At 39.0% G+C, this 27,993-nt stretch overlaps 1 protein-coding gene across 1 annotated transcript in view; it reads left to right on the top strand.

Annotated features, from left to right (window-relative positions):
- The window catches only part of PARD3B (par-3 family cell polarity regulator beta), a 1,040,415-nt gene that overhangs the window by 531,975 nt on the left and 480,447 nt on the right, over window positions 1–27,993 (top strand). Inside the window, exons 7-10 of the mRNA XM_022567488.3 lie at window positions 4,381–4,506; window positions 6,878–7,236; window positions 9,590–9,729; window positions 10,849–10,977. Coding sequence (XP_022423196.1) covers window positions 4,381–4,506; window positions 6,878–7,236; window positions 9,590–9,729; window positions 10,849–10,977 — 754 coding nt within the window. The remainder of the gene's footprint in view (window positions 1–4,380; window positions 4,507–6,877; window positions 7,237–9,589; window positions 9,730–10,848; window positions 10,978–27,993) is intronic.

Raw genomic sequence — 27,993 nt, 5'->3', positions numbered from 1 at the left:
ACATCTGATGCCAAGCTCTTGCTGGAATGAATGTCCCCTAAAAAGAAATGAACTGAAAAGCTAGTGGCTCTTATTGTCTCATTTCCTGTATGTGTTAATAAGCATGTTTATAAATGTTATGGGTTATGGCACAGGACAAGCTGAGGTTGTTTTTGATAGACAGGGAGAGTATTTACCCAGTTGTCACGAGGAATTCTAATGGCTTTTGTCAGAAGTGTACTGGTAGAGCTTTGTGAAATACCAGTGTGGCTAAATTACTAGGCCCTTTAGCTTAATGAAGCTGGAACAGACCACAAGATCATCCCAATTTTCAAAACATGAAGAAATATACAACATGACAGTCACCCTACATCATTTTCAGTTGTTCAGAAAACAAGTTGACGCTATAGACCAAAAATCACCTTCTCTCACTTCAGATGAGAAAACACACTAGAATGCATTGATTTACCCCCTGATCCTTCCTAGTTCTGATTTCTAGCATAAGCTTTATAGAATAGGAAGAAGTATTGGACTCGGATTTGGAACAATTGGACTTGAATCTCACTGTTCTCTTTTGTATAACCTTGAGTGAGTCCCCTAAATTTGCCTCTTGTGAATACCTACTTCACATCAAGGTTGTGGGGATTAAACCACATTAAAAATGTGAATGCTCCTTGTGAAACACACAACATACAAATGTGTAAATTATTAGGATTAATACTATTTTGGCTAAAATAGAAAAACTTTGTTTAGAAATGAACTTTTATAACTTCATGGTCAACTGTTCAGTAAATTGGTGAAATAGTTTTCTGTGTGTGTGTGTATTTTTTGCTATCCACTGGTATTATAGGAAGGAAATTTAATTTAAAAACATAAAAAATAATATGGAAGTGGAGACATGAGCCAATAAAAGTTAAGAAGTAATGAGTACAGGCTGAAACAGCACACTTAACTCAACCCATGTGTCTAGAAGCAACTGCATACAGAGTGTGTCAGACAAGTGTCTGACTTCATTATGCCATATGGTTGCCCTGTGTGAGCACGGGGGATGGGGGGAGTTAAGGTCATAGTGGTAGACTTAGTTCTTCATTTCCTTCCATTTACTGGTTTGTGTCATTATTTTAAATCAGAATTTACATTTAATTATTTACTAAGACTACTGTAATTCACTCTGCCTTCAATTTCTTTTTAATTTTTTTCTTTTACAAAAATAGGGCCACACCTGTTGTAGAATTAAGATCCCTAATCAAAGTTAGAACACCCCGAGTACGACACACTGGCTGCTGTACTAAATGAGGCCTCAGTGGTTTCATTGGGGTGGAGAATGCTGCTTGTACGGAGGACCATTGGCTCGCACAATAAAAACAAAAATGCAAGAAGAAAGAAAACAAAACAAGAGTCCCTGAAAGTAAAAAGCAACTTAATTTCATTCCTTTTTTAAAAAAAAATATATATATATATATAGTTTTATTTTAGAATTAAAGCATAAAATCTAATTGTCAGTAAATAAAGATAGCATAATATACCTGTTTCATAGTAAAGACAGCTGAATATAAGGCAGAAGGAAAGGAGGGATGGGTGAAGAGTGATATATCATGTGAGCAGAGGAGATGTTTAGGTAAAAATTCTAAGCGGGTGAGCGGCCTAGGCAGTGTGATACAGTGGGAAGAAAGGAGGAGGCCAGCAGGACATAGGTTTGTGCCTAAATGATCATTAGAAGGGCAAGAAGCAATTGTTACCCCTCTTATTCTGCGGGGCTGTGGGTTTCGGCCTCCTTTATCACTGCTTCTTAATGCAAATTAACTGGTTCACCTCGGCCTATAACTCATCGACGGCATTAATTTTTAGATCCTGAGAGCCTTGGTCCCAAACGAGATAGCTATCCACAGCTCACCCATTTGGGGCAAAGAGAATAAAGAGGGACTCTTTTCTGAGCCTTCTCATACTGGTCTGGATGAAATCAAACTGGAAGGAATACATCCCTTCCATAGAATAAAGAAGGCAGGAGTGGTTTGTTGCCAGGGAACAAACTAATAAAATCAGTTAGTTTTACATTTTACCAAAATTACCTCTGACACATGGGCTTCACAGTTGGGCTTATTCTGTCAATAAATTTTTCATGGAAAGTTAGGTTATTTAGTTGAGTGAGGTTCACATAGCATACTCCAGCTGTAATATGCCAGCTAAATTGCAACCCAGTGGCCTGAAAGAATTAATTCATCTCCCAAAATGTGAAATTAAATCCTAGGGAGTAACATTACATGACTGATGATGTACTGAATTAAATTAAAGGAAGACTTGAATGCTTGTTAAAAAAATATCGCTTACATAAACTAGTTTATAACCACATGTGAGCCTCCTAATGGGTCGTGTTATTGTGAATCCACCATAACAAAAATCCAAAATGTGAACTATTAGAGAGTTGTTCAGTTTAGGAGAGAAACAGTATTTTATTCTATTTCTTTCCTTTTTTTTTTTTTTTTGACATGTCAAATAGTTCAATTTTTAATATTATGTTATGAGATTAAGTTGGGATTAGTACTTTAAATATATTAATTTAAATCTCCGATCCTTTATCAAATAGTAGCTTTGGCCCTTATTCTCTTCCACCCAGAAGATGATTTACTCACCTACTAGAACTAGGAAATGAAGCATCACTGCACACTTGGCCTGTGACTCTGAGCTTTCCCCACAATAGGTGACATGACTATTTGCTCTGCTCTCTCCTGCGTCAGCGTACTGTGTTCATTTAACTTATTTAGAGATCTAAATAGCCCTGCATGTGCCTCTCCTCCGGCTGTCTTGAGATGATGTGAGCTCATCAGATGAACTGAGGCCCTGGAGGCCGAGGTCCCACTTTGTGGCAGCTCCAAACAGGAAGATGGTTTTCTCTTCCACTTTCATTAGACTCCCCTTTTTAATGGCGGACGCTATTATGCGCACATAAAATGTGCTCATGTTTTATTTAGATTCGAGACTTAATGCAAAGGGACTACGTAATAGCACCTAAGGCCCCTATATGAAAGAGGGTGACAAAGTAGGAAAACAAGAGGATGAGGGAAGAGGAGGTGGTGGTTTCTCCACATCTAGCAGACTCCTCTTGGAGGACGTATCTGTCTGTTTTATCCTGAGACACCTGGGACCCTGACATGCCGCAAGGAACAGGGAAATCCCTCGCATGAGAAATGGCTAAAGTATACACAAGTTTGATTTCTTTTAGTTTTCAGTTCAAATACTACCAATATGTAATAGGTGCATGCAAGTGCATACACACACAGTTAAATTCTTTTCATTGCTGTAGCTTTCTCTCTCCTTTTCTTTTTCTCCAACCCCATCCCCTCCTGACTCTAAGCCACAGCCCCAAAGCACCAGGAGGTTCAGGGGATCCTCTCTGAATCCAGACTCTTCCTGGCTGAAGTTTCAGACAACTCTTCCCAAAGCCCTGATTTCATCTGGTCACCGTCTCGCTCAGAAGCAGTGAGTGGCATGAGTATTACTCCAGCCTCATCACATATGTCCATCAGCTGGTGTTCAAGGCCCCTTCACGTGGCACTGGCCTCCACATCCAGTGTGAGCTTCCACCCTGCTCCGCTTACACACACCTGTTCATTCCTGCCTCTGTGTGTGTTCTCTCTCTCCTCCTATCCAAATCCCACTCATTCTTCTGATCCAGTTTACATCCCACTTTCTTCCCAAATCCTTCTATGAAGACTCTAGGCTTATAGCTCCAGTTTTTTCATTTCTCCTGTACTCCAAGCCTGTGCTGAGCCATTGTCCTGGTCCTACAGCCCTGTCTCATATTCTTCCATCCGAAGTGCATAGAGAACACTCAACACACACTTGATTCAGTGGCACTAACAAATGGGACCGAACTTCCTTCTAAACTCAGTAATATGATCTCTGCTAAACATTTACTTCTTCAAATGCATATTATTGGAAGAGGTGGGAAGACTGCAAAAAAACTACTGTGAATACCTAATCCTCTCCCATTATCAAACATCGAGCTGCCCCCTGGGCACCAACTCAAACTTACTTATTACAGTCAGCCCTTCTGTGAAGCCCTCTCGAAACCACGAGTCCTCTGTGTCCTGAACTCTACTGAGCAACACTAGCCTTTTCTAAGTTACCTACAAGCATGAGAAACGGCATTGTAGGTCATTGTGCTCTGGGCTGGTGTTTACGTATATGTGTCTTGAAGGGCTTCTTCTCCTTAGTGAGTCATGTGTGCGAGTGTGTTTTTTTGTTTGTTTGTTTACTAAGGATTTAAATAACAGTTGCCTGAATATAAAGCACACTTCCTTTCATAAATAGAAACCAATGTTTATTTCTGAACAGTTACAAATGGAGAAACAACTCGTAGGTTATTCCGTCATTCTCTTTCAACCGAAATGTTGCCTTTAGGATTTTAGGGCTCTTCATCCGTGGCATTGAGGAAAACAGCAGGTCCAAGCGGGAAGGACTGTTTCACGAAAATGAATGTATTGTAAAAATCAACAGCGTGGACCTCGTAGACAAAACCTTTGCTCAGTAAGCATGTTTTTCATTGTTTTATTTACTTTATTGATTCCTAGAATGCTTATGATCATTACTGAGCTCATTATGATCAAAAATGTAGGTAGAACTTCTGATAAGTTCCCTTTGACCCCAGAAGATCTATTTTCAAATATGTCCTGTGTTTTAGCGTACTCAGAGGTGGGCTGCAAATGTCCCTGACAGCCCTGAGAAGGACAAACTGCAGAACAGAGCAAACCTTCCGCCTGGCTGTCTTTCTGGGGCATCGATAGATGGGTTTGTTTTTCTTGGGATACAGGTCAGTTAGACTGGTATTTAAGAACCCTTCACAGACTATTAGTTCGGCTTATTAATTAACTTACTTGGTGTCAGTAGTCTTCCTTAAACTAAATACCTGTGAGAGATGACTGTGAAGACTCACTGAATAATAGAAACAAATGGAAAAAAAAAAAAGTTAAAATAGGGCTTCCCTGGTGGCGCAGTGGTTGAGAGTCTGCCTGCCGATGCAGGGGACACGGGTTCGTGCCCCGGTCTGGGAAGATCCCATATGCCACGGAGCAGCTGGGCCCGTGAGCCATGGCCACTGAGCCTGCGCATCCGGAGCGTGTGCTCCGCGACGGGAGAGGCCACAGCAGTGAGAGGCCCACATAGCGCGCAAAAAAAAAAAAAAAAAAAAAAAGTTAAAATACTCACCCTCAAGAAATTATTTCTCTGCATGTGAAAATGTTACAGGAATAGGTCTTTGTACCTAAGAATTAAAGTATGCAGCAGTCTGCATATGCTTTTTTATATGTATATTGGCATTACAGTGGAACAAGGGAATAATCACGAATACTCTTTAGTAATGATCACCAACCTCTCTTGTTTCAACCAAAACAACTCATAATATATCTTCTCTGTGACCATTAGTTGCCAATATTGTGTTGGGTGGAGGGGCAGTGCTGTAGCTGCTTAAGTGTGGAAGAAAATGAAGCCTTAAGGGTGTATTTCTAAAAATAATGAATAATATGCAAAATTATAAGTATTATCAATAATGATATTATTTTTATATATCACTGTGCTTGCTACCAGGACTTAATAGGAATGCAAGGCAGACATTATTCTCCCTATATTATAGAGGTAGAAATCAAGGCTTATAAAAATTCAATGTGGAGTAGAAATTGACTCCTAGTCAAGGAGCCGACCAGAGGAGTTGGGCTATCTATGTGAAGTCTTCTCCCTCCTCCCCTAACATTGTAAGCTCTTCGTGAGTAAAGTGAGGGGGAGCTCAGATAGCAGTTGGAATTATGATTAATTATTATTTGGTGTGGCTGCTCATAACAGAGACCTGAAATAAAGTTAGCTTAAACAAAATTTACCTTTTCTAAGGACAAATAAGTGTGGAGATGGCAGTCCAGAGTTGGAATGGAGGGTCCACCATCATCAGTGAGTCAGGCATCCTCCATCTTTCTGCTTTGCCATCCTTCTTATGTGGATGCTATCTTGAAGCTGTCTCGTGGTCACAAGATGGCTGCTGGAGTTCCCTCCATCACTTCTGAGTTTTAAGAAGTAGGAAAGAGAAACAGTAGAACAAAAAAGTTTCTGCCTCCCAGATGAGCCAGATTTTCTCTAACCTTTCATCTCATTGGCAAGGAAGCTGGGAAAGAGAGTTGTTTTACCTAGTCATAAGGTATAAGGAGACATAAGGAAGAAGGAAAGAAAAAGTAGTAGGAAATTTGAGGAAAAGCACAAAGCGCTAAGACAAAAAAGTAAAAACATTAGGGACTCTATAATAGAATAACAGGGAGGGTGCATTTTGGATTGCCAATCCACTGTGATATTTGACACAGCCTACCTACCTACCAAACGTCTCCCTGAGGAAATGTTTGTGTCAGAATTGGGCTTCTGCAACACAACCCACATTAGGAAAGACCTGTACTTTAGATTAAAGTCTTAAAAGGAAACCAAATGATAATCTGATGGAGACTATGAAAGATGTTTGTTCCATTTAAAATTAGAGCTTGCTTTTATATTTACTTCAGTAAATACTTCTGGGTAGAATTTCAGATTTAGAAATGCTTCGAAGCTGTGGGTCATTGGACAAGTTACTTAAGCTCTCTGAGCCTCCACTTCTTCATTTTGCAAAATGAGAGCTAATTATACTTACTTAACATGGTTGTTAAAAAGGTTGAATGAGAGAATCGTGCATGTTGATAATGCACATGTAGCCCAGTGTGGTGGCACCTAATGAGCAGGCCATACATGGTAACTAGCATTTAGTTAGCAAAGTCATATTGGTAGTAATAGTGATAGTATCTCCTGTGCTTATGCTCCTGTAGCCATGAGGCTGGGCGCTTTGGATGGCGTGCTAGGAAGTGGTATCATTATATGTTCACTGTCTTTCAAGGGCTCAGGACGTCTTCCGTCAGGCAATGAAATCTCCAAGTGTGCTGCTTCATGTGCTTCCACCTCAAAACCGGGAACAGTATGAAAAATCAGTCACTGGACCTCTTAACATTTTTGGTAACAATGATGGCGTTTTGAGAACAAAGGTGCCCCCTCCTGTCCATGGAAAATCAGGAATGAAGACAGTAAATCTCACAGGAACAAGCAGTCCTGAAGAAGATGCATCAACTTCCCTGCAGCAAAGCAAGAGCCCCCGAGTACCAAGACTAGGTAGAAAGCCATCCTCTCCCTCACTCTCCCCGCTCATGGGGTTTGGCAGCAAGAAAAATGCAAAGAAAATTAAGATTGACCTAAAGAAAGGTAATTATTAAATTATGCTTAATAGCATTCTATTATTGTAACATGTAAAATTGGTTAAGAGAAATGCATTAAGGCTAATTTTGTTAATTCTTCCTTCATTTAATTGAATCAAAGAATAGATTTAAGTGTATACTGCGTAATTTAAATTTCTCAAAATCATAGTACTTTCTTATTCTTTTTTCTGGAGAGTGTAAATTATTTGAAGCAAGAAAATTATAAAGACCTGCTGTGAAATAGAAAGAACCATTACAAACTTGGTAGGAACAGAGTGTTATTGTATCACAACTTAATACTAAATAGGCACTGAAATTCAGTTGTCTGTTTTAAGCAAGATTAGTGATTTTTGAAGCATCCTTTAGTCCAAGTCCAAAAAGCCAATATATTGTTTCTGGTTCTCTAAGATAGTTTTATACCAGCAAAAAATTATTCCTCAGCAAATATGTAGTAATTATTAATTTCACTAATTCAACAATGCAAATAATTTTTCTAGTGTTCTTAATTTCAAAAGCATGTATAACCTTTTTTCTTCATCTTTTTCAACTTTTTCATCCACTTGCAGCCCAGATCAATAAGACTAGGTCATGTGTGTTCATAGATATTTATGCAATATTATACATACACACCTACACATTCATGAATTTCTGCACTTTTTTTTATTTTGTAACTTCTCCTGATAATCCCTTCCCTCACTGCAACCCTCTGCAGCCCACTGTGATTTTCAAGACTCCATTCAAAAGAAACTAAGATTTTATGGATTCTTATCTGAATTAATAGGAAATGTAATGATCACAGGTAGTTTTAGAATACTTATTCACATATATCTAAAGCAAATTACATGTACCTTTAATTGGGATATAGAGATTATTCTGAAAAACCCTCTGGTCAAAATTTTGTCCTCCTATAAGAATTCTATACAGGGAAGAAAATGTATCGATAGGAGGCACAATTAGGCTTTTTATGTAAATGCATCACTTGTGCTTTTCATACAAATTGTGCAGCTATGTATAAGACATGGGGTTGAGTGCTTTGAGAATAGATAAATCAGACATGGAATGTGACCTTAAAAATCCATCAAAAAGCCTTGAATGCAAAAATAAAGAATATTACATCCCACACCTGTGTTTTGGGACGATTAATCTGACAGAAAAAGATATACTAAAGAAGAGAGCATACAACAAGGGATCAGCCAAGGGTGCACGGTGTCTGTCTGAATATAATACGTATGCCTAAATTGCTGACTGGATGTAGGCAGGAAGAGAGAGGAATTACTGTCATTGCTGAGGTTTTCAGCCAGGGTGGCTTGTGCAATGGTGATACCATTACGAGAAATTAGAATTTTAAGTAGAAAAGGCAAGGATCTGGGTTGGAGAAGGAAGTTCATAGTGAAGTTTAAAATGCTTGTGAAAGAACGTGCATGGTAATATCCTGGAGACTGACACCAGAGAGATTAGAGACAAACAAAGTGATGTAAGTGTCATCTGTAGGGAGATGGTAGTTGGAGCCAGGAGCATGCCAGGCAAGTCTAGAGGACAAATTGTTCCAGATCCTTGGGGAACATCTATGTTTATGTGGGAGGACGATGGGTAAGAGAAAGAGTGACAGACATGTTGTGATCAGAGAGGCAGGAAAACAATCAGAAACTAAAAGCATGAATACCTAGGGGGGAGTTAATTTCAAGAAAATGGTTGGTGAGAAGTGTGAAAGCTAGAAAAGGGGAAAGATCAGAATAGGAAAAATGACTGGATATGGTCATGGGTAGGTAGTTGGTGATGGAAGATTGAAGAAGCAGTAGGATTGACGTAAGGATTCTTTAGGGTAGAGAAATCTAAGCATGCCTTCACATAGAGTGAAAAAAGACATAAACTCAAAGAGAGAAACTGGAGATGCAAGAGAACGGGACAGGAGTAACAGGAACGAGTGATGGGACAATGGGATGCAGTACACAAGGAATGGAGACTCAGGGGGAGGGGGAACCACAGGCTGGCTAGTTGATTGAAAGCCTGACATGTCAGATGGCCTCTTGCTTCTCAGGAAAGTATGAAGTCAGGTTATGGTTTACTAAGAAATCAGTCTCCCAGGTATATGGATAGCATGTGGTATTTCTTCTAGGACCATAGTAAACAAAAGTGTTATATATCTACACTGGCCCTAAATTCACTGTGATACAATCATGGCCTGTAAGGCGCTGTAATCTGTATTTAAAACCAGAAAAACTGAAGCATATTTAAAATATTTACTGGAATGTCAGTTTGTCACTTATTCTGCATTGGTCTAAATTAGGTGGATTTAACTATAAAATATAATATTACTCCTGCTGAAGGTGACCATGTGTTTTCCTGGTCTTATATACTAGGACCTGAAGGACTTGGTTTCACTGTGGTTACCAGAGATTCTTCCATACATGGTCCTGGTCCCATTTTTGTAAAAAACATTTTACCAAAGGGAGCAGCAATAAAAGATGGACGTCTACAATCAGGGGACAGAATTTTGGAGGTAAGAATTAGAATGAATATCTTCAATAAAATCTTTCTTGGTGTTTGAAATAAGTATATAAAATGTATTAAATTTTGAATTCAGTATGTTGAAAACTGTACTTATAGACAAGATAAGGACTTTAATTAGAAAACTGGTTAATAAATAGCCTATCTGTGTAAGTCCTCAATAAGGACAATGATATGGGGCCAAATAATATTGAAAAGTTATCCCTATCTCCTCTTTCTTACTTCCGCCTCTTAGAGTCCCTGGGGAATTGGGGTCAAATCCACGAGTTCATCATATATTCAATTAGGGCTAAGGATTTCAAAGTTGCACCCAAGCCCTTGTAACTGTTTCCTTAAACTTCTCCAAGAGTGGGTCAGCCTGTCTCAGGTTGGTCTATGCATATAGAGAAGTATTTGGAATACCCAAAGCAAGAGGCTTTTTTTTTTTTTTTTGTCATTTATTTTTGTTTGATAGCATCATCTTCTTGGCTAAATATATACTGTCAATTTACCTTTCAAGAAATCATATTCGTTGAAACTGGCTGGTTCCATTGAACTTTCTCATGGCATGGAAGTAGCACTATAGCTTTTTATATAGTTCTAGATCATGATAGAAAATGGGCCAAATGACTAATGTAGCTCCAAATTACAATCTCCAATAATCTATGGTAACCTGATGACTATAATTTTCTAAACATGGAAAATTGTAGAATTATAACAAAAAAACTTATGCCTCAAGAATTTACCGTGTGATAACGGTCCGTTTCCCCTATTTGTATTCGGCAGAGAACGGTAACAGCTAAGCATTTGAAATCAGCCTCCTTCCTACTTGAGGAATCGTTCTCTGGTATCTGTCAGTTTGATTTGTCCTTGCTAAGAATGTGATGTCTTAGGGAAAACTGCTGATGCCAATTACTGAATGTCTGAGACTGTCCAGCACCACAATAATGATGGTTGGTATATTGCTAGCATCATAAACATAGCTGGTTTGGGCTCATGTATTCAGTTTTCATCTTTCCAGAGCTTCATTGATCATGGGAGCCCATTTGCTGCTTGCTTTCAAAAACCATCTAGGGAAGAAGGGGATGGCAAGTGTTTTAATTGTGGCTGCTCATACGGTTGCCTGCATTAGGTAAATGGAAGAGATGTCACTGGACGAACTCAGGAAGAGCTCGTGGCCATGCTGAGGAGCACCAAGCAGGGAGAGACCGCATCACTGGTCATCGCCCGCCAGGAAGGAACTTTTCTGCCCCGAGAGCTGGTAATGTTCAGATCACAGTCTTACTGAATTTTCAATGCAGAACATAATACACTCAGTGAATTAATTCATAATAGCTGAGAAATGAGTTCTAAGTCATGGGCTTCATTTGTTAAAAAAAAAGAAGTGAATCACACTTACAGTGTTTTGCCCCTATTTGGGGTATCACTGTTTCAGTGATGATGATGTGATGACGCAGTGAGGTAGGTAACTGCAAACAGTGCTTCAAGTGTACGAATTCAAACACCCTTCAAGGAGGCAATTTAACAGTATTTGATAAAATAAAATGCACATTGAGTATGTGCTATGGGCTAGGCCCTGTGCAAAACACAACCAGCAGAAATGTTCATGGCCCTACCTTAGTGCAGTTAGCAGCCAAAGGGAAATTAAAATATAACCAAGTATTTAAAACGGTGATGAAGATTATGAAAGCAAACTGTGGAGTGCTACAGTAATATATAACAAGGGAATTTAACCTACTACTGAAGGCTAGGAAAGGCATCTCAAGACAGAGAATTTCAAGTCTTATTAAAAATACGTACCCTTTAAAAAAAAAAAAAAGTGTACCCTTTGACCTAGTAACTATACTTTTAGCAATTTGTCCTAAACTGATCATCAAAGATGTGGAAAAAATTCTTCTATATTGATTTTTTTTCTCCGGTCCTATTTATTATAGTGATATATTGGGCATGGTACAACAAGAAGGTACTGGTTAAATAAATAACTGGATCGCTTTCCAATGAAATATAGTAAGTACTTTAAATGGTCTCTGTGAGGAATTAATAATAATATGAGAAATGTTCATAGGATATTATTAAGTAAAAAGTTGGGTATAAAATGACATATGCAGTATGACAAATTACATTAAAAATGTTTTTTAAAAAGCTGGAAGGAGATGCACTCAGATTGTTGGGATTATGAGAGATTTTTATTTTCTCTCTTTTTTTTTTACAATGAACACATAATATTTATTATTGAAATATTTAAGGAGGCTTTAGAAACTTCAAAGGACTTTTATGGCTAATAATAAAGTAGAATAGATGTGGTCAAAGGACTTCTAATTACCCTTTGTTTTTTATTTCCTTTGAATCTATATAAGAAAGGACAAAGGCACATATGGGTAATATGATAGGTTCCCCGAGTGAGATCATCAGAATAGTGAGTGTTGAGAAAATTGAGTATAGTTAACTTGAAAAAAAAAGTTTAGTACTGATAATTGCTATCACATATATAAAGAGTTATTGTATGGATTGGAAAGTAAATTTTAGTCTGTTTCTTCAGATAGTTTATATCCATTAATTTATTTATGCATTAATCCAACAAACAAGTTACTGAGCACGCGCTGTGCACTAACTTGGAGGTTCTGGGGATACAAAAATAATTAAGACTAATTTCCTGTCCTATGTGAGCCTGTTCCAAAACAAATAGTTGGGAGTGATAATGTTACAAGCACTTTCTAACTGTTGGAGCTGTCCAAGATGGAAACAGGTTACTTAGCGTACTGAAACAGAACCTGCCTCACCATCTGTCAAAGATGCTCCAGAAACAGTTCTCCTGTTGGTAAGGTGATAAGACTAGATAACCTCTAAGATACCTACTCTGGGTCTAATATTCTGTTACATGTGTTTATATCCATATTTGAATATACAGCCTTCCTGAACCTCCTCTCATATATTAACCCTCCTTAGTACTGGCCAAAGGAACCCCTTCCTTCCATGTTTCTGTACCATGGAGTTTCCTTTCGATCCTTCGTTATCTTTCCCATCATCTTATCCATTTTTCCTCTTGTCCTCTTTTATGCTTTGAGAAGATCCATGGTAAAATAGGAAAGGGGAGACGCACTCCCCACCTCCTTTCCGCTAGTGGACTCCTCCACACTCAGCGCTTTGGAAGGCGGGATCTTGAGTTACGGCCTCATCTCCTCACTGAAGCTCCCGACTCTTCCTAAAGAGAAATGCAGTCAAAACTCGAAGTCTAGATTTTTCTTCTCTAAATTCAGATGGATTCTTTCCCTCAATCTTTTATTTATCCAAAGACGTTGGTCTTTCTCTACAAGGGTCAAAGTGAAAAGAAACAACGCAAAAGGGGGCAGCATGGATATATAGCAGGAAGCCCTTACACTTCTTATTTAATTCGTTGGTTGCTGGTGATATAAGTGGTTAGAAAACCTCAGTAGGACTGTGTACTTGTTTCAGGGATAGGAGAACTAAGAAAGAAGTTTTGATCGTGTATTCTTTTGAACTGTGGTCCTGGGAGGAGTAAAATCCTGCATATAGAGAGAAATATTCCAGGCAGCCCCTAGGCATGCGGAGGAACCCAATAGCAGAGCTCCAGCTAGGAACTCAAACACTCACGAGTCCCTCGTTCCCCATCTAACAGTTAGTTATACCCCTTTTCCATATGTCCTCTAGAATTCCCAACTGCACAGCTAATTCCTTCTTCCTATAAGCTCTCCCAGCCCCCCTTATCCCCACCAACTCCCACCCCTGCCCCCAGTAAGGGGGAAAGGGATGCTGATCTTATTCAAGTTTGAAACTCTGGAAGCATTTTTAGTCAAAGACAATTACATCTAGAAGTTAGCAAATGGAATAATAGAATTTTTGGACTAAAGGGAGCTGAAAGAATCTGTGAATCCAGCTCTACTTTTGTAGCTGAGAAAACAGAGGCTCAGGGTGGTTGAGTAACCATGGGCCATGTGTCCATGGGCCCACAGTCAGCAGGAACTAGATGCCTAGGTTTCTTAGTATTTACTATTGTCTCTGAAGCTCAACTTCTGTCTTTACTACCTACTGTGTGATCCAGAGCAGATCACAGAATCATTCTGAGGCACAGTCCTCATCTGTATCATTAGATTTCTGTGACAATTAAAAGAGATAATGCATGCAAAGCTCTAAGTGTTGCTTCTGGTCAATTGTAAGTACTAAATATGTTAGCTATACTTGTTTCTTCTAGCACATTACCACTTCTGTAGTATTGTAAACACAATACTGTATAGGTATTATGGGGTAAATAGATTTATGCAGGCTTACCTGGGATTAACCACTATTTTGAACATTGATTGTTTTCTTTTTCATTATTTTAATATGTATTCTGGTATCCAAAATACAGAATTACAGACAAAATTTGTGTAACCCACCAAATTTACAAGCCAGGCAGTCTGTATATATTATTTCACTCTCATTTAATATAATTTAGTGAAATTGGATTTCTATCCCAGAAAGTGATATCATAGGCCAAGCCCACCAGAGAGCATATTAAATTAATTGTGCGACTATGAGATTATAAGTGAAAATAAATTCTTTGTTCTCATCATTTTCTGTGTTATACAAAATTTGGAGGACATGTGGTTAGTGTCCATTCTCTTAGAATTCTCTGGCAAATAGTCTCTTTGAAAAATATTTGACTTCTAACTGTCCAAATATGTGGAATATTCTTTGTAACCACAGCAAAGCAAGGGCCTTTGAGGCTAACAAGCACTGAAGTAATGTGGACCCAGAATCTTTGTTTTGGAGAAATGTGGAATAATATTGTTTTTCCAGCCCAAATACCTGTCTTGAATGCTAAACAGCAGGAACTCTGCAGGAAGTTTATAAAGAGGTCATGCTTGGCATTCACGGGCTATTTCAGTGGGAAATACTCAGAGTGTGACACTGGACTATTTGAAAGCACAGAATAAAGAAGAGTGTGCGACGTGATACATCTTTGTATTTTTCTTTCAAAAAATTGAAGGTGGTATCATTTTGGTCTCTTCTCCCTTATTGTGATTGATGCACACACTTGACTTGCCATTGAAAATCTGGTAGGATGAAGGAAGGACAGCACTTCCTGCTTTTGTCTTGTTCTGTCTCCTTTGAAGAAAACAAACTGTTTATTGGTTTCCTGTTCGGAGAAACTGTCCTCTCCCTTTTGTTAAGCTGTGCTATTTCGTGAGCTCTGTACCCTCTTAACAGCACTGCTCTGCCTATTTTCTGACAGTTAAATCTTCCTTACTTCCTTGTTATCATTAGCTTCCTGTGAAGTCTTAACGCTCACAGCCAAGGGAGCATGTGGTCAGCAGTTCCACAGGAAGGCCCAATATAGGATGGTCTCTCGAATGTGACCCTCTGTCATTCCAAAGGCCTCAGCATCCATTTCCTGGTCATTTCTCCTGACTTGCCACATCAGAGAACTGTGCTGAACGCTTGTATTTGCTGGTCCATGTCTTCCTTCCTGAGTAATTGGTTAGTATCACAAGTATAGCAGCACGTTTAGCCAACTTTCTTTCCATCTGTGGCAATCTGGGTTGAAAATCAAATGAAAGGAATTTATATAATAACATCATTTAATAACATCATTACTATTTAGCTCTTTCTAGTATTTTTACCAAAAGAACTGTGCTTCAAAGGTAATCTTTCCAGAATCCCAGTCCAGAAGATCCTTTGATGTTCTCATCCCCTTACTGGGTGAGCGTTTATTAAAGAGGTGTTCACATAAGGAACATTTTTGCAAAAGGGACTTTGAGATCAGTGTTGGTAATAGAATCCGAAGGTGAAGCTGCTGTATCTGCGCCTGCACTTGAAACAAAAACTATGCTACTTATTCGGTGGTTTGTTTGGTCTGTTCTGTGAGAGACATGGTCTGCAAGTTCTTTTCCATCCCTGATACCTAAAATTATTTTTGTCTTGTGCAAAGTGTCAGATAAAGCTCTCTTTCCATTCAGAAAATATTCTGAAAAACTAAAGGTTTTCTATGTATTCCAGGCCTGTATTTTTAAGGACTTCAGAGAAAGCAGCACTTTATTATTGGCCACGTATGTGCATGTACGTGTACATGTATGTGGCTGTCTTCTTTTGTTTACGGGGGAAAAAAGAAGTATTCTGCCATTTCATTGTTAACCTGTTTAACATTTCATGTTCTGACCTGCTGCCTTATCTTTAAGTTACCCTGAAAATCACAGCAAACCCTGGTGGGTAAAACAAGCTGAGAAAATTTCAAATGTATTTATAATTTCTACCTGCCACGTTTGCCCGCTATTAAACACTGGCCTCTGCAAGGGGCAATACCTACATTTCAAGCAAGCAAGTTGCTCCTGCCTGGAATGATTGAGATCCCAAAGTTAGCTATGTGTGTCATGCTGATCTGACCTTCCCTCAGGAACATCGCTTTTGCTGAGAAAAAACTGATGCATGCGTATGTGGAGGCTCCCTTAGTAGTTGCTGAGATCGGTGTATTCCAGCACTACCGTTTCACCAGTCCCGGTAACTACCTTAGTAAATGGCACATGGCCCCAACCCCTTCACGGTTTACTCTATCTTCTTCCTAAGTGAAAAATTCACCCCTCAAATGTCAAATTATTTAACATCGTGAACCATGCAAGAATTTTAGCTTGAAAACTTAGATGAACCTCATTTAACTGACATTTTATTCCCTTTGGCTATTTGATTCAAAATGATTCCATGCTTAATTAACCAAGGTACTTAAGGAGGAATGAATATTATAGTGGTTATTTGTGGATAAGTAGCAGAAATTGAAGGATGGTTTCAGAATGATTTTTCTACCTAAACCGAGGGTGCAAGAGTTATGTTTTAGAATTTAAATAATTATGCAAAAACCAAAATGCATTGCTATATTTTATAGATTCTCCAAGTAACTCAGTTCTATGACTTCAGATGGAGTCCTTGCTAAGATACAATCTCCATTTCTGCCTCTTTCTACAGTAATTCCAGTTTCCTTCTTACTGCATTTCTGTTCAACCAGTAGTCAGGGCTCTGCAGCATGGCCTCCAGAATCAACAAGATGTGTCCCTGTCCTCAAGAAGCTTCTAGCCCATAAAGAAAAAAGAGTGATGAGTTGATCAAATTATGCAAATAAAGTGTTACGGGAATTCAAAGTTGGGGACCAAAAAATCTTTAAGAACCTAATGGTATTGGAGAAGAATCTTGATGATTGAGTAGGATTTCAAAATGCAGAGCTACGGGGGGAAGGAGATAGCGTCTTCAGATACTCAGAGGCTGGAAAATACAAAATACATCAAGGAGATAGTAAGTAGCCCATCCTGGTAGATTACTGAGCAAGGAGCTATCATGAGTAGTATTGTTTGTAAGGGGTGAAAAGGTATTAGGATACCTGCTAGGATCTGTTGCAGTTCACTAGACTGTAATGACGGGGAGCTTAAGAGCTGGGTTTAGTCAGACCTGGGTTGAATCCTGGCTCTCCTACTGATTGGCTGAATGGCCGCAATTAAGTTACTTCCCTATGCCCCCACTCATCACAAACATGGGGATCAGATTTTTGCCTACCTTAGAGACTGTTTGTTAGCATTAAATGAGATGCATGTATAGGGCACATAGAATGGGATTCAGCAAATGTTACTTGTTATCGTTATTGCTGATCTAAATAAGAGAGATTAAGTGCACAGTTAGAGCTTCCCACTCATTGGGAACAGAGAGGGGTATGGAAATAGAAAACTTTGGCTTTGGCATGTGATAGATGTTAGGGTAATGGAATGAGATATATCAAATCTACCCAAGTTTTGAGTTTGGATCTCAAACCCAAGTTTGAGATCTTCTATCTAGAGATAGAAGATACATAGGCAGGTTTGGAGAAGAAAACGATTATTTTTGGCCTAGAGTTGTGTTCCTTTCATGGATCCCAAGCTGGTCTATGGCCAGTGACCATCAGCATTTTTGCCTTCTCCCTGCTCTCTAGCCACTCCAAACTTTTTTTTTCACTTGTTTAAAACATTACCAGTGCCCTCTGTTTGTCAATCAATTGCTGTGAGACTTCGTTCTCCTTAGGACACCCCCTCCCTTCCCTCTCACTGTACAACTCCTTAAGACATTTGCTTACAGAGCCTCCTTGAACCCCCAAGTCTGGGTTATGGAGCCTCACTTAGTTTTCCATTTATATTCAGAACTTACCATGCTTCTGAGTCACCTTAAGAACTGTAGACAAATAGCAATTAAGAGTCCAGGTTTGGGAGTCTCATGGGCTGAATCCCTGCTTCACAATCTTACTCAACCTCTCTGCCTCAGTTTCTTCACTTGTCAAATAAGGATGATGATAGCACCTACCTTGTAGGGTTGTTGTGAGAATTAGTTGAGCATGGATGCTAACACGTGGTAGGTGTCGAATAGTATTGACTCCTGTTATTTCCCATGCCTGGTGCACACTGTGCGCTCAGTATATATTTGTTGACTGAATAAGTGAAAGCTATGCATTATTAAAGTAGACAATATAGAAAGCTGGAAAAGGTATTGCTGGAACAGCTATTACCCCTGATCTATATCTAATCTGTATTGAATGCATTATCCATCCTGCTACAATCATTTTAAAACAAAAAATATGCAGAGACTTCCTTAGATATCAGGGCACTAGCAACTTTAATTACACGCAAGACAATGAGGATAAGGATAGTTAGTATTAAATGTAAAGATGTAGACGTAGAGAATGGACTTAAGGACACAGGGCGGGAGGGGGAAGCTGGGGCGAAGTGAGAGTAGCATCGACATATGTACACTACCAAATGTACAATAGATAGCTAGTGGGAAGCAGCTGCATAGCACAGGGAGATCAGCTTGGTGCTTTGTGACCACCTAGAGGGGTGGGATAGCGAGGGTGGGAGGGAGGCTCAAGAGGGAGGGGATATGGGGACGTGTGTATGCATATGGCTGATTCACTTTGTTGTACCACAGAAACTAACACAGTATTGTGAAGCAGTTATACTCCAATAAAAATCTATTAATTTTTTTTTAAAATAAATGTAAATGACAGTTTAGGTAGTTTAAATTATCATGAAGAAGACATTTGCATGGTCTAGTTGTACAGTTTATTTGTAAAGACATATAAAAACAATAAGTATAAGTACTTCTTATTTTAAAACATTAGGGGTATTTTTGAAGTATTAAAAGTATTTTAAAGTACTTTAAAAATGTTTCAATCTTGGCTACAATAACGTGTTAGAACAATGGTCCTCAAAACATGGTCTCAGCCCAGCAGTATAGCATCACCTGGGAACTTGTTAAACATGCAAATTCTCAGGCTCCCTCCAGAGCTAAGAAATCAGAAACTCTAGGGGTGGAGCTCAAAGATGTATTTTAACAAGCACTCCAGATAGTTCTGATGCTCCCTCAAATTTGAGAACCACTGGAATAGTGGTTTAGTTGTAGAGTATAATAAGGCCTGTAGGATAACTTACTGCCTCTAGCTGACTAGCTTCAATAATCACATTTTCAACTTTATCTTTCTGTTCTGCAAACAATTTCCTGCTCTGTGAAAAGCATTCAGTGAGGGCTACCCTGGTGGCACAGTGGTTGAGAGTCTGCCTGCCGATGCAGGGGACACAGGTTCGTGACCCGGTCCGGGAGGATCCCACATGCCGCAGAGCGGCTGGGCCCGTGAGCCATGGCTGCTGAGCCCGCGTCCGGAGCCTGTGCTCCGTAGCGGGAGAGGCCACAGTGGTGAGAGGCCCGTGTACCGCAAAAAAAAAAAAAAGAAAAAGAAAAAGGTATTCAGTGCAAATTTCAAGCGCAATTGAGTTACGTATCTTTAGCCACGTGCCCCTCATTTTGGCAAAGGGCCAGTACTGAACGCAATCCAGTTACTCAGCTCAATTACACCTGATTCATTTAGGCAAACTCAATTGTACTTGACTTTTTCAGGCCCAACTCGATTGTGCTTTAAAATTTTCACGCTCAATTTGATTGTGCTCAAAGTGTGTTATGTGCCACCTTGTAACTTGTAGATTTAGACACATACCAAAGGGAGGTACTTTTAGGGAAGCTTAGAAGATTGGATTTTTGGCATTTGTTTGCAGTTACATTTATTTTATCTCCAACATGGTGTGCTGCAGGTAAGGTATCCTCCACCGGCCCCGTGCGTGGACCATAATCTACCATCCCCATTCTGCTGTGTTGAATTCAGGTCAAAGTTTGTAAAGTTCCTAAGAAAGTAATCCTCAGGTACTGTCACAGAGCCACTATGCTTAGTTGTTCCCATTTAACTCATTTTAAAGGTGGCAAAAAATGAGGCACAGAGATATTGCCCCGTACCAAAATTTATACTGTTTGTCAAAATCAGAAATATTTTTAAAGGAAGACTTCCACCTCACTGAGATAAGCATCGTGCCTTCTCACTTGCGCTGTGTACTAAAAGACCAGGCCCTTAATCTCTGCCAATTTTTAAAAATGCACTCAAGAGCCCACAAGGCTGAGGGATTAACAGTCATCTGCTGCTCCCTGGGAAGTACTCATACCTAAAAGAATTTTACTGAACCCTTGTCAGCAAGATCTAGTCCTGATAAAAGAGATGATGATAAATGCTCTGGCTCAGCATTATTAAAACAGATGGTGGAGGTGCTGGCCATTTTGCCTGGTTGTATGGCTTCCAGGTGTCAGAATGAAAATACTTAATGGGTTTTATCACAAGACTGGTTTTGTTGGAGTTTGGAAGGTGGTGCAAGGAGGAATGTTCTGTGCTGAAAAGAAGCTCTCCTGACATTCAGGGGACTGGGGCCTAATTGCATTCTCTTGCAAAGCTAAGGATGAAGAGCCATGAGATCTGGCCGTACTCTCATGGCACAAGACGTATGTCTTATTAGTGGCCACTGTGGCCATGATTAGGCTTCCAGAGGCTAGAAAAAAGAAGAGTTTTCTGAATATACACGTTTAAACAGCTCAGAAAAAGGAATATTGTGACCAGCCACAGACTATATCCTTCTTATTATCCAGTTAGCAAAATGTTACCAGTAATTCATGCCAGCTGTTGATATGGAACAGCTGGATAAGAAGGTGTTACCAAGCTCAGGGATGACCTTGATTTGCCTAATTACCCCGATGCCTGTGATCAGTACATTTGTTAAGGTACATTCGCTGTAAGATAAGGAAATGCGTTCATTTTGTAAAGGATATTTAAAGATTAAGGGGAAAAAAGTACTTCCATAATTGGTTGTGGTCGACTTTTCCAGCTGTTATCAAAGTAAATACCACACATGTGAAACTACCGCAAGAGTCCATTTCACTTTGAAAGTATACTGAGAGGTTTGAACATGTTGCATCTGCCTGTTTTTCAAGAAAATGTGTGATCTTTATCGTTAAAGAATATCGGCTTAAGATTGTTACTTTTCTTTTTTTTTTTTCCTAAGGGCTGATAAAACAGAGATAGACACTTAGGTAACAATCTGTTGCCACTTACCTCTTCCCATGCCCCGTCCCTAAAGATTCTCTGGGCAATGACTTTTAAATATGTTCTCATTATTTTTAATGAGCGTGCAGAACATATGATGCATAATGCACCAGTAGATAGGTGCCCTTTTACTGAACTTGTCAGATATAATAAAACATCGAAGGAGTTAAGATGCATTTTTCTTTAAGATATTAGAATTATTTAAATTAAGATGCCCAAGTACAAATCATGTACTATTCAATTCCTGTTGCTGCCTAAAGAAAGCCCCACCCCAGTCTTAGTTCTCTCTTTAAAAAAGAATGTTTTATCACAATGTTAAGAAGACAAAAAGACATTTAATATTGTTATGTCTCTTTAAGTGTACCCTTCTTTAAATCTGCCCCAATGGCAGGATATTCAATTATAAACGAGCTCAATTATGTTTCCTGGCCACTTACTGAGTTATATGAAGGACTTTTATCACCGAGACTTTCCGTAATTAATTCTTTGCATTTCTTAGAGGCTTAGGACGACCTAAGGAAGGATTGTTTAACAGCTTAAAATGTTATTTCAATTTTCTTATATTTCCTCTTTCTCTTCTTTTCCTGCCTCTCTCCTTTTCTTTCTTGCTCTGACCTATCATCCTGCCTTTCTGGAAGCAAATAACACTTAGTGTGGTATCTCTCAATTGCAGAATATTTTTATTTCTGTATTACATTAAAATGCCAGGTGGTGACAAAGAGGAAGGTAATAGTATATTATGTTAAACTACATTAAAATGCCAAGCGGTAGATGAAGATGGTGGTTGAATGGAGAAATATATCATCCCCAAGAACAACAAAGCCTCCCCTTGCTGGTCTTTGTTGCATAAATACTGGTGCCTCTGGCTCCTGGTTTATGGAACTGTCAGCCTTAGCACCCTGCAGGTGTTACAGACTTTCAGCCTGACTCAACAGGGCTCCCTTCTCTCCTTCCTAGCAGCTACATCTTTCAACTGTAGACCCTTGACTTCCCGCTGGAGGGGAAAAACACACAGAAACAAACAAACAAAAACACAAAGTGGCAAAACACAAAAACACGCAACCACAGCATGTTACCCATGACTTGCTTGCACTCCATCTCCCTGAGATCAAATGCTTCTCATCCATGATACACAAAGAGAGACTGATGTTCAGGAGAATTGTCTTCTTGGGCCTCCATTTCCGTCTATGTCTGGATCTACATTGATGATAACAGGACCCAGTTGTTCAATAAATATTTACTGAACATCTATTTCCAGTTCAGTTGATCCAATACTTATTGTTTGTTTATGCTAGGTGTTGTACCAGGCACTGGGTATTCTAAGATGCACTAAATCGTGATCCCTGAACTACCGGAGCTTATAGACAATGCTAAGCGCCGTTAGAGAACCAGGGTAAGAATATGGCATAGTACCTATCATCCGTGGGTAAAGCTAGTGGGAGGGAAGTAGGTGTACAAATTTAAGGAAGAAGCTGAGAGATTAATAGGGAACTAGAAGTTAAAAAAGAAAGAAATTAATAAGGGTTTTTAAATCATGAAAAATTTCATTTATGGGGTAGGACTTTGGTTGGGCCATGGATAAATTCAAAGAAGCAAAGAGGGGAAAACTTCCAGGAATATGGAGAAGCATGAGCCAAAGGCAGGAAGGAAAACTGAGGAAAAGGAAGGAGTAGAGAAACGAAGCATCTTGGTTGTAGTGATATTCTTGTTGGCTACTTATGCTATCACAGCAAAATTTGCAAGTCTATAATAAGGCCATTTCTAGGGATAGCATAGGAAATCCCTCAAATGTGAATTTAGGATCTATTTGAAGCCCTCTTTTATAAGGTCTTTGTTTATAAGTTTTGTGTTTGGGCTTATTCGTGTAGCCTGCATTCAACTGGAGCATCTACTGGGCTGGAAAGTCCAAGATGGCATCCGTTACAAGGCTTTCAGTTGGTGCTGGCTGTTGGGTGGGGCACTTTGGTTCTCCTTCATGTGCCTTCTCATCCTCCAGAAGGCAGTACATCTTCCTTACATGACATTCTCAAGACAGCAGAAGCAGAAGATACAGGTGTTCTTAAAGCCCAGCCTTGCAAGTTGCGCAATGTTACTTCTGCCTCATTCTCTTGGCCAAAGCAAGTTACATGGCCAATCAAGATTCACAGGAGAGGTGGATGGATTCTACATTTGGACAGAAAGAGCAGTAGTCATGCTTCAAGAAGGCATAATTCACTGGGACCAATATTACAGTCTCTCACGTTAGGTTAGGAAAGTTGGTGAGTACGCCGTTCTATAGCAGGATGGGTATTGGTCAGGGATGTAAGATTCAGTTCCCGGCCCAGGGCTTCCACTGGATGGTTGAGTTTTTAGAAAGGCCATTTAACTTCTTGGGCCTTATCTTTCTGTATTGTATTCACAAGACTTTTATCGAGTTCTTAGTGCAAATAGAGTGCAAGAGATAAAAAGTCTATAAGCCATTCCCCTTTCCCTACTTTGCTGTTTAGCAACATTTTAACCATGACATTCTTACTAAACATAAATTGCTGTCTCTATTCTGGATACTTCTCTCCCTAAGTGAGGGATATGCTTTTCCCTTTTTTTCCCATCCCATGTAGAGGTTTACTCTATAGTAGACACCCACGACCTGGATTGGGGACCGGGAGTCAGGGTTGGATAGTGTAGATAGTGATAAACTAATAAATACTAAGATTAAATCATCAGAATAAGAAGTATTTTGATAGTAAAATGGGAGAAGACTTTCCTTATCTATAAAATGAGAAGACTAAACTAAATGGTCTCTTAGATCTCTTCCTACTGGAAATTTCTGTGAATTTCTGTGCATCAGATCTTGGCATGACACCCCATAAAGACAGTGCCTGAATTATGAATAATCTGTGTATATAAATGGGCAGCAGGAGTCCATCTCTGAGTGTTTGTTCCACAGTTCAGAATGCCTTGGGAGCTTCTGACCTAAAGAATGCCTTCTCCTAAGTAAGTGTAGAGCTAACAAATTGCCAACAGATATCCGTCTTCTGGCCACCTTTTCAACCCCCTGCCATCGTGGTGCTTGTTGCCATAGTAGTTAGTAGACACAGATGGACCCCTTCTTCTAATACTCTCCTGACACCACCATAGCTATGGGTACCATAAGAGACTTCTCCCATAGCTAGCTCAGAAGAGAATGTGTTCCTTCTTTCCTAAATTGGAAATTTAGGTGTATTTTCCCATAGAACATTCTTAAATATAGTCCATCCAATAGAATGTAAATTCCTATGTACTGTTATGTTTTGAAGATACTGCAGAGTGAACAAACCATGCTGGCTAATTGAAACCTAGGCACAATTTACCAGTATTTCTTTTTAGGAAAGTAAAAAATCGAGTCCCAAGAATCAAATTTACAAACCAGCTTACAGCATACAACCTGTGTTCTGACTAGAAATTGCCTCGTCTGGACCCACAGCCACAGTTTATTTAAAGCTTATTTCCATTACGCATAGAGAAAAGTGAATGAATTACAAACACTATTCATTAATATTTAGGCCATCCTTAATGGAATAAAAACAAAATCTCTGGGTTCTGGATTCTTCTATTAGAAAAAGACGACTGTGTCAACACTAGCACCTTGATGAAAACTTGGCAGATATTTTCAACGTAATTATTAATGCAAGCCACCTCAGTTCCTCTTGGGTACTAGACAGGTTGTAAATAAATTATATAAATAAATATTAATGTAATTATCAACTTGATAGTTTTATGTGCTATGTAGGCATGCAGGAAAATTAAACAAAGATGAAGGCTGCTGTACTTGTTCACGTGTGAGGACCTACATAAGAGTGACTTATTCCCCGTATGGTAAGGAGATAGATCGAGCACTAGATCGTACACTAGATCGAGCCTTACCCTCAGCTGCCTGAGTATGACTGTAAAAATATATATATGTAATTTTTCATGGTGGTTAAGTTAATAACATGCCACTATAATTTGTGTACTTCTTTTTGTACTTCTTTGTGTACTTTGGGAACCAAATCATATACATCCTAGCTGGAAAGAAAGTAAAGGCAAAATACCTACAAACAAGCTAGAGGCTTATTTTTTTAAAAGCCCAGTCTTTGCAGTCAAATAGTAGTTCAGAGGTTCCTCTTTAACCTGCAGGGTTTCTTCATAAAAGAATAACGATAGCATGTAAATGTCTTACTTCCTTCACAAACCTTTGAAAATGTAACCCGAAGATTGCGTTGTCTCTCACCCTCAGCTCTCAGTAGCTCTCTAGGGAGTGGGCATGTCTTATCAGGCAGGAGCAACCAGGCAAGGGCAGCCGGCACATTGAGAGGCCAGGGCAGCGTGGTGGTCAAGGCCACTGGGCAGGTAGTGAAAGGCCTCTTGCTGTGTTAAACAAATGCGGTTTCCTTCCCGCCTTCTGCAGGAGCTAACTTTGTTTTGCACTTCTCTTCTGGTATAAGAACAGTAAGGATTCATAAGGCCATTCTGCCTGTGTGGAGATGTGCATTAGATTATCATAAACCCACAGATAAAAAGTGCAGTGGTCAATGAGACCAGGCATTCTTGGATGAAATAAAAGGTTTAATTGAAAGTACTGTCCCATGGGAGATAGGTGATTGAGCGTGGTATTGTCGACATCAATTACCATAGACCAGAGAGTGAAGAAAATAAAAGGAAGACCATTCATTTTTTTTTTTTTCTGAGTTCCCAAATCTGTTTCTCTTTAAGAGGAGGTAGGAGATTATCTTAATAGGATGCTAAGGAAAAAAAGTGAGCTCTTGTTCATACACAGTGTCCTTAGAACACTTATAAAATTTCCTAGGAAGTTGCAGCTGAATTTACTACTAGTACAGATATTTTTTATTGGAAGTTAGAGATCTAGACAGAGTACAAAGCGTACTGATGCTGAATAATGGTTAAAATTGATAAATATCTATTGTGTTGTTATATGAGTAAATGATTTGCACTTACAATTATAGAAATTTTTGGTTCTTTGATTATGTCTCTCAGCTTGTTTTTTTAGTAGGTTGGGTTTCTGTTCTACAGTGTAACAGAAAAGAAAAAAATAAGTTGAAGAGGCTTTTGAACATACGGTCCCCATTAAACACTAAATGGCTTGCTTTGTATCACTAAAATATGGCTCCCTTATAAATCACGCATATTTGTCTAGCCATGCCCTACTTTTGATGTGGCTAAAACAATGAGATGAACTCTACATTCATAGAGATAAAGACTGGGATCAAGGACTGCCTTAACAAGAAAATAATTGGTCAGGTGTCTCTTTTACCAGTCATTAACATATTTGAATTAAGAGTTTGAGTTTCCTTTAGGTCAAATAGAGTAGAAAAAATATTCTGGATTATCTGTGCCTAATGTGCAATACATTTGAAAGGACAAAGACAGGGAGATACCAAATATATTTAGTGTTTTACTTGGTGTTTTACACAATGCTGCCCAATTTAGTTAAAAAAAAAAAACTGTCAAAGCAACTTTTAGTTTATTTGCTTTTCAGTTTTATTTAGAACAAATGAATTCGCTCAATAAGTGAATTTAAACTTCTTAGACAATTGTTTAGGAGTGGACATAGACGCAGTCTTAGGTTTGAATGTGAAAAATTGCTTTTTTAGGGTTAATTTGAACAGGGTAATTGCCGAATAGTACCAGCTGTCATAATAAAGGAGAAGTGAGTGACAGGTTTACTCCACCCCATATCAAAACTCAAGAGCGGATATGGTGATCAGAAGAGCCAAAATAAATGTGAGTTCTTAGAAACATTTGCAAGCTATTTTCTTGCAAAGCTCAGCCCTTCATAGGCATCAAAGTACAAACGTGTCGTGATTAAGCTTAGCACTATTATAGAAATGAGAAAGTGGGATCACTGTTGCTGTAGATATCCCAAATGCACTACCTAATACTCCAAAGTTCCATTAGGTGATGGTGGTGACAGTGGTCTATATTACAAAGTATTGGGACTTAACTAGCAGTTGTTAAACTACTTTTAATATTAGTGAAAATGTCGCCCATTTGAGCTGCAATGGAAGGACTAACTGATGCAGCACTTCTCTGCGATGCTCTTTAATATTTATTGCACACTTATTCTCAGGCATTCATTGGAATAGGTGCTAGTGGCATAAATAGAAGTGAAGTGGACCTTGTTGCCCTTGAAATCCTTGAAGATTTATATAATAACAACTATAATGTGATTAGTGCTATAATTGAATTATGTATAGAGACCCAGGTGAGGGCCCAGCCACAGAGAGCAGGTGACAGTTCAGCTGGGTTTTGATTGGTATGTAAGAGTTTTCAGTGGGTGTCAAAGTGGGAGGAGGGGAGAGAATTATTTTTAGAGAGAATCCCACCTAAGAAGTAAGAGAAGCTCTTTGTAACATTTAATTAATTAACTTCAGTTCTATCTAACAAACATGTTAGAAAGTTTAGGCCAGAAGTGTTAAAACTATGCTTTTATAGATAAGATGCAAGACATACCTGTCCCTTTTTTTTTGGCCTTTTAATGCTATTATTTCAAGAAGGGCATTATGGCAGAGAAGCATCAAATAAATAATTTATGAAGTCATCCTCTAACAAATATTTTTTATACATATGCATTCTATCAGATGCTAAACTGGATTGAAAGTTGAATTAAACATAATACCTGCCTTTGGTGAGATCACAGTGCTATAGTGGAATCAGAACAGGCACACCAGCAAATAATTGTAAGAATAGAAAGAAAGGGATGAGAATCATAAGAAAAGGAGAAAAACAGAAGAATGGAACTCAGAGGAAGGCAAATTGTTTTCCTACTGATAAAATCAGAGAAGGAAGAGGCAGCTTGCATGCTGAGACACAAAGACTGGGTGTTTGGAAATACTAAGTAAG

Source organism: Delphinapterus leucas, chromosome 8 (genome assembly GCF_059928025.1).
Source record: "Delphinapterus leucas isolate spDelLeu-1000000601 "Yukka" chromosome 8, BTC_Dleu_Yukka2, whole genome shotgun sequence".
NCBI classification, from domain to species: Eukaryota; Metazoa; Chordata; class Mammalia; order Artiodactyla; family Monodontidae; genus Delphinapterus; species Delphinapterus leucas.
Note: the sequence above shows the minus strand (reverse complement) of the source record. Positions and strands in the feature narration are given on the sequence as shown.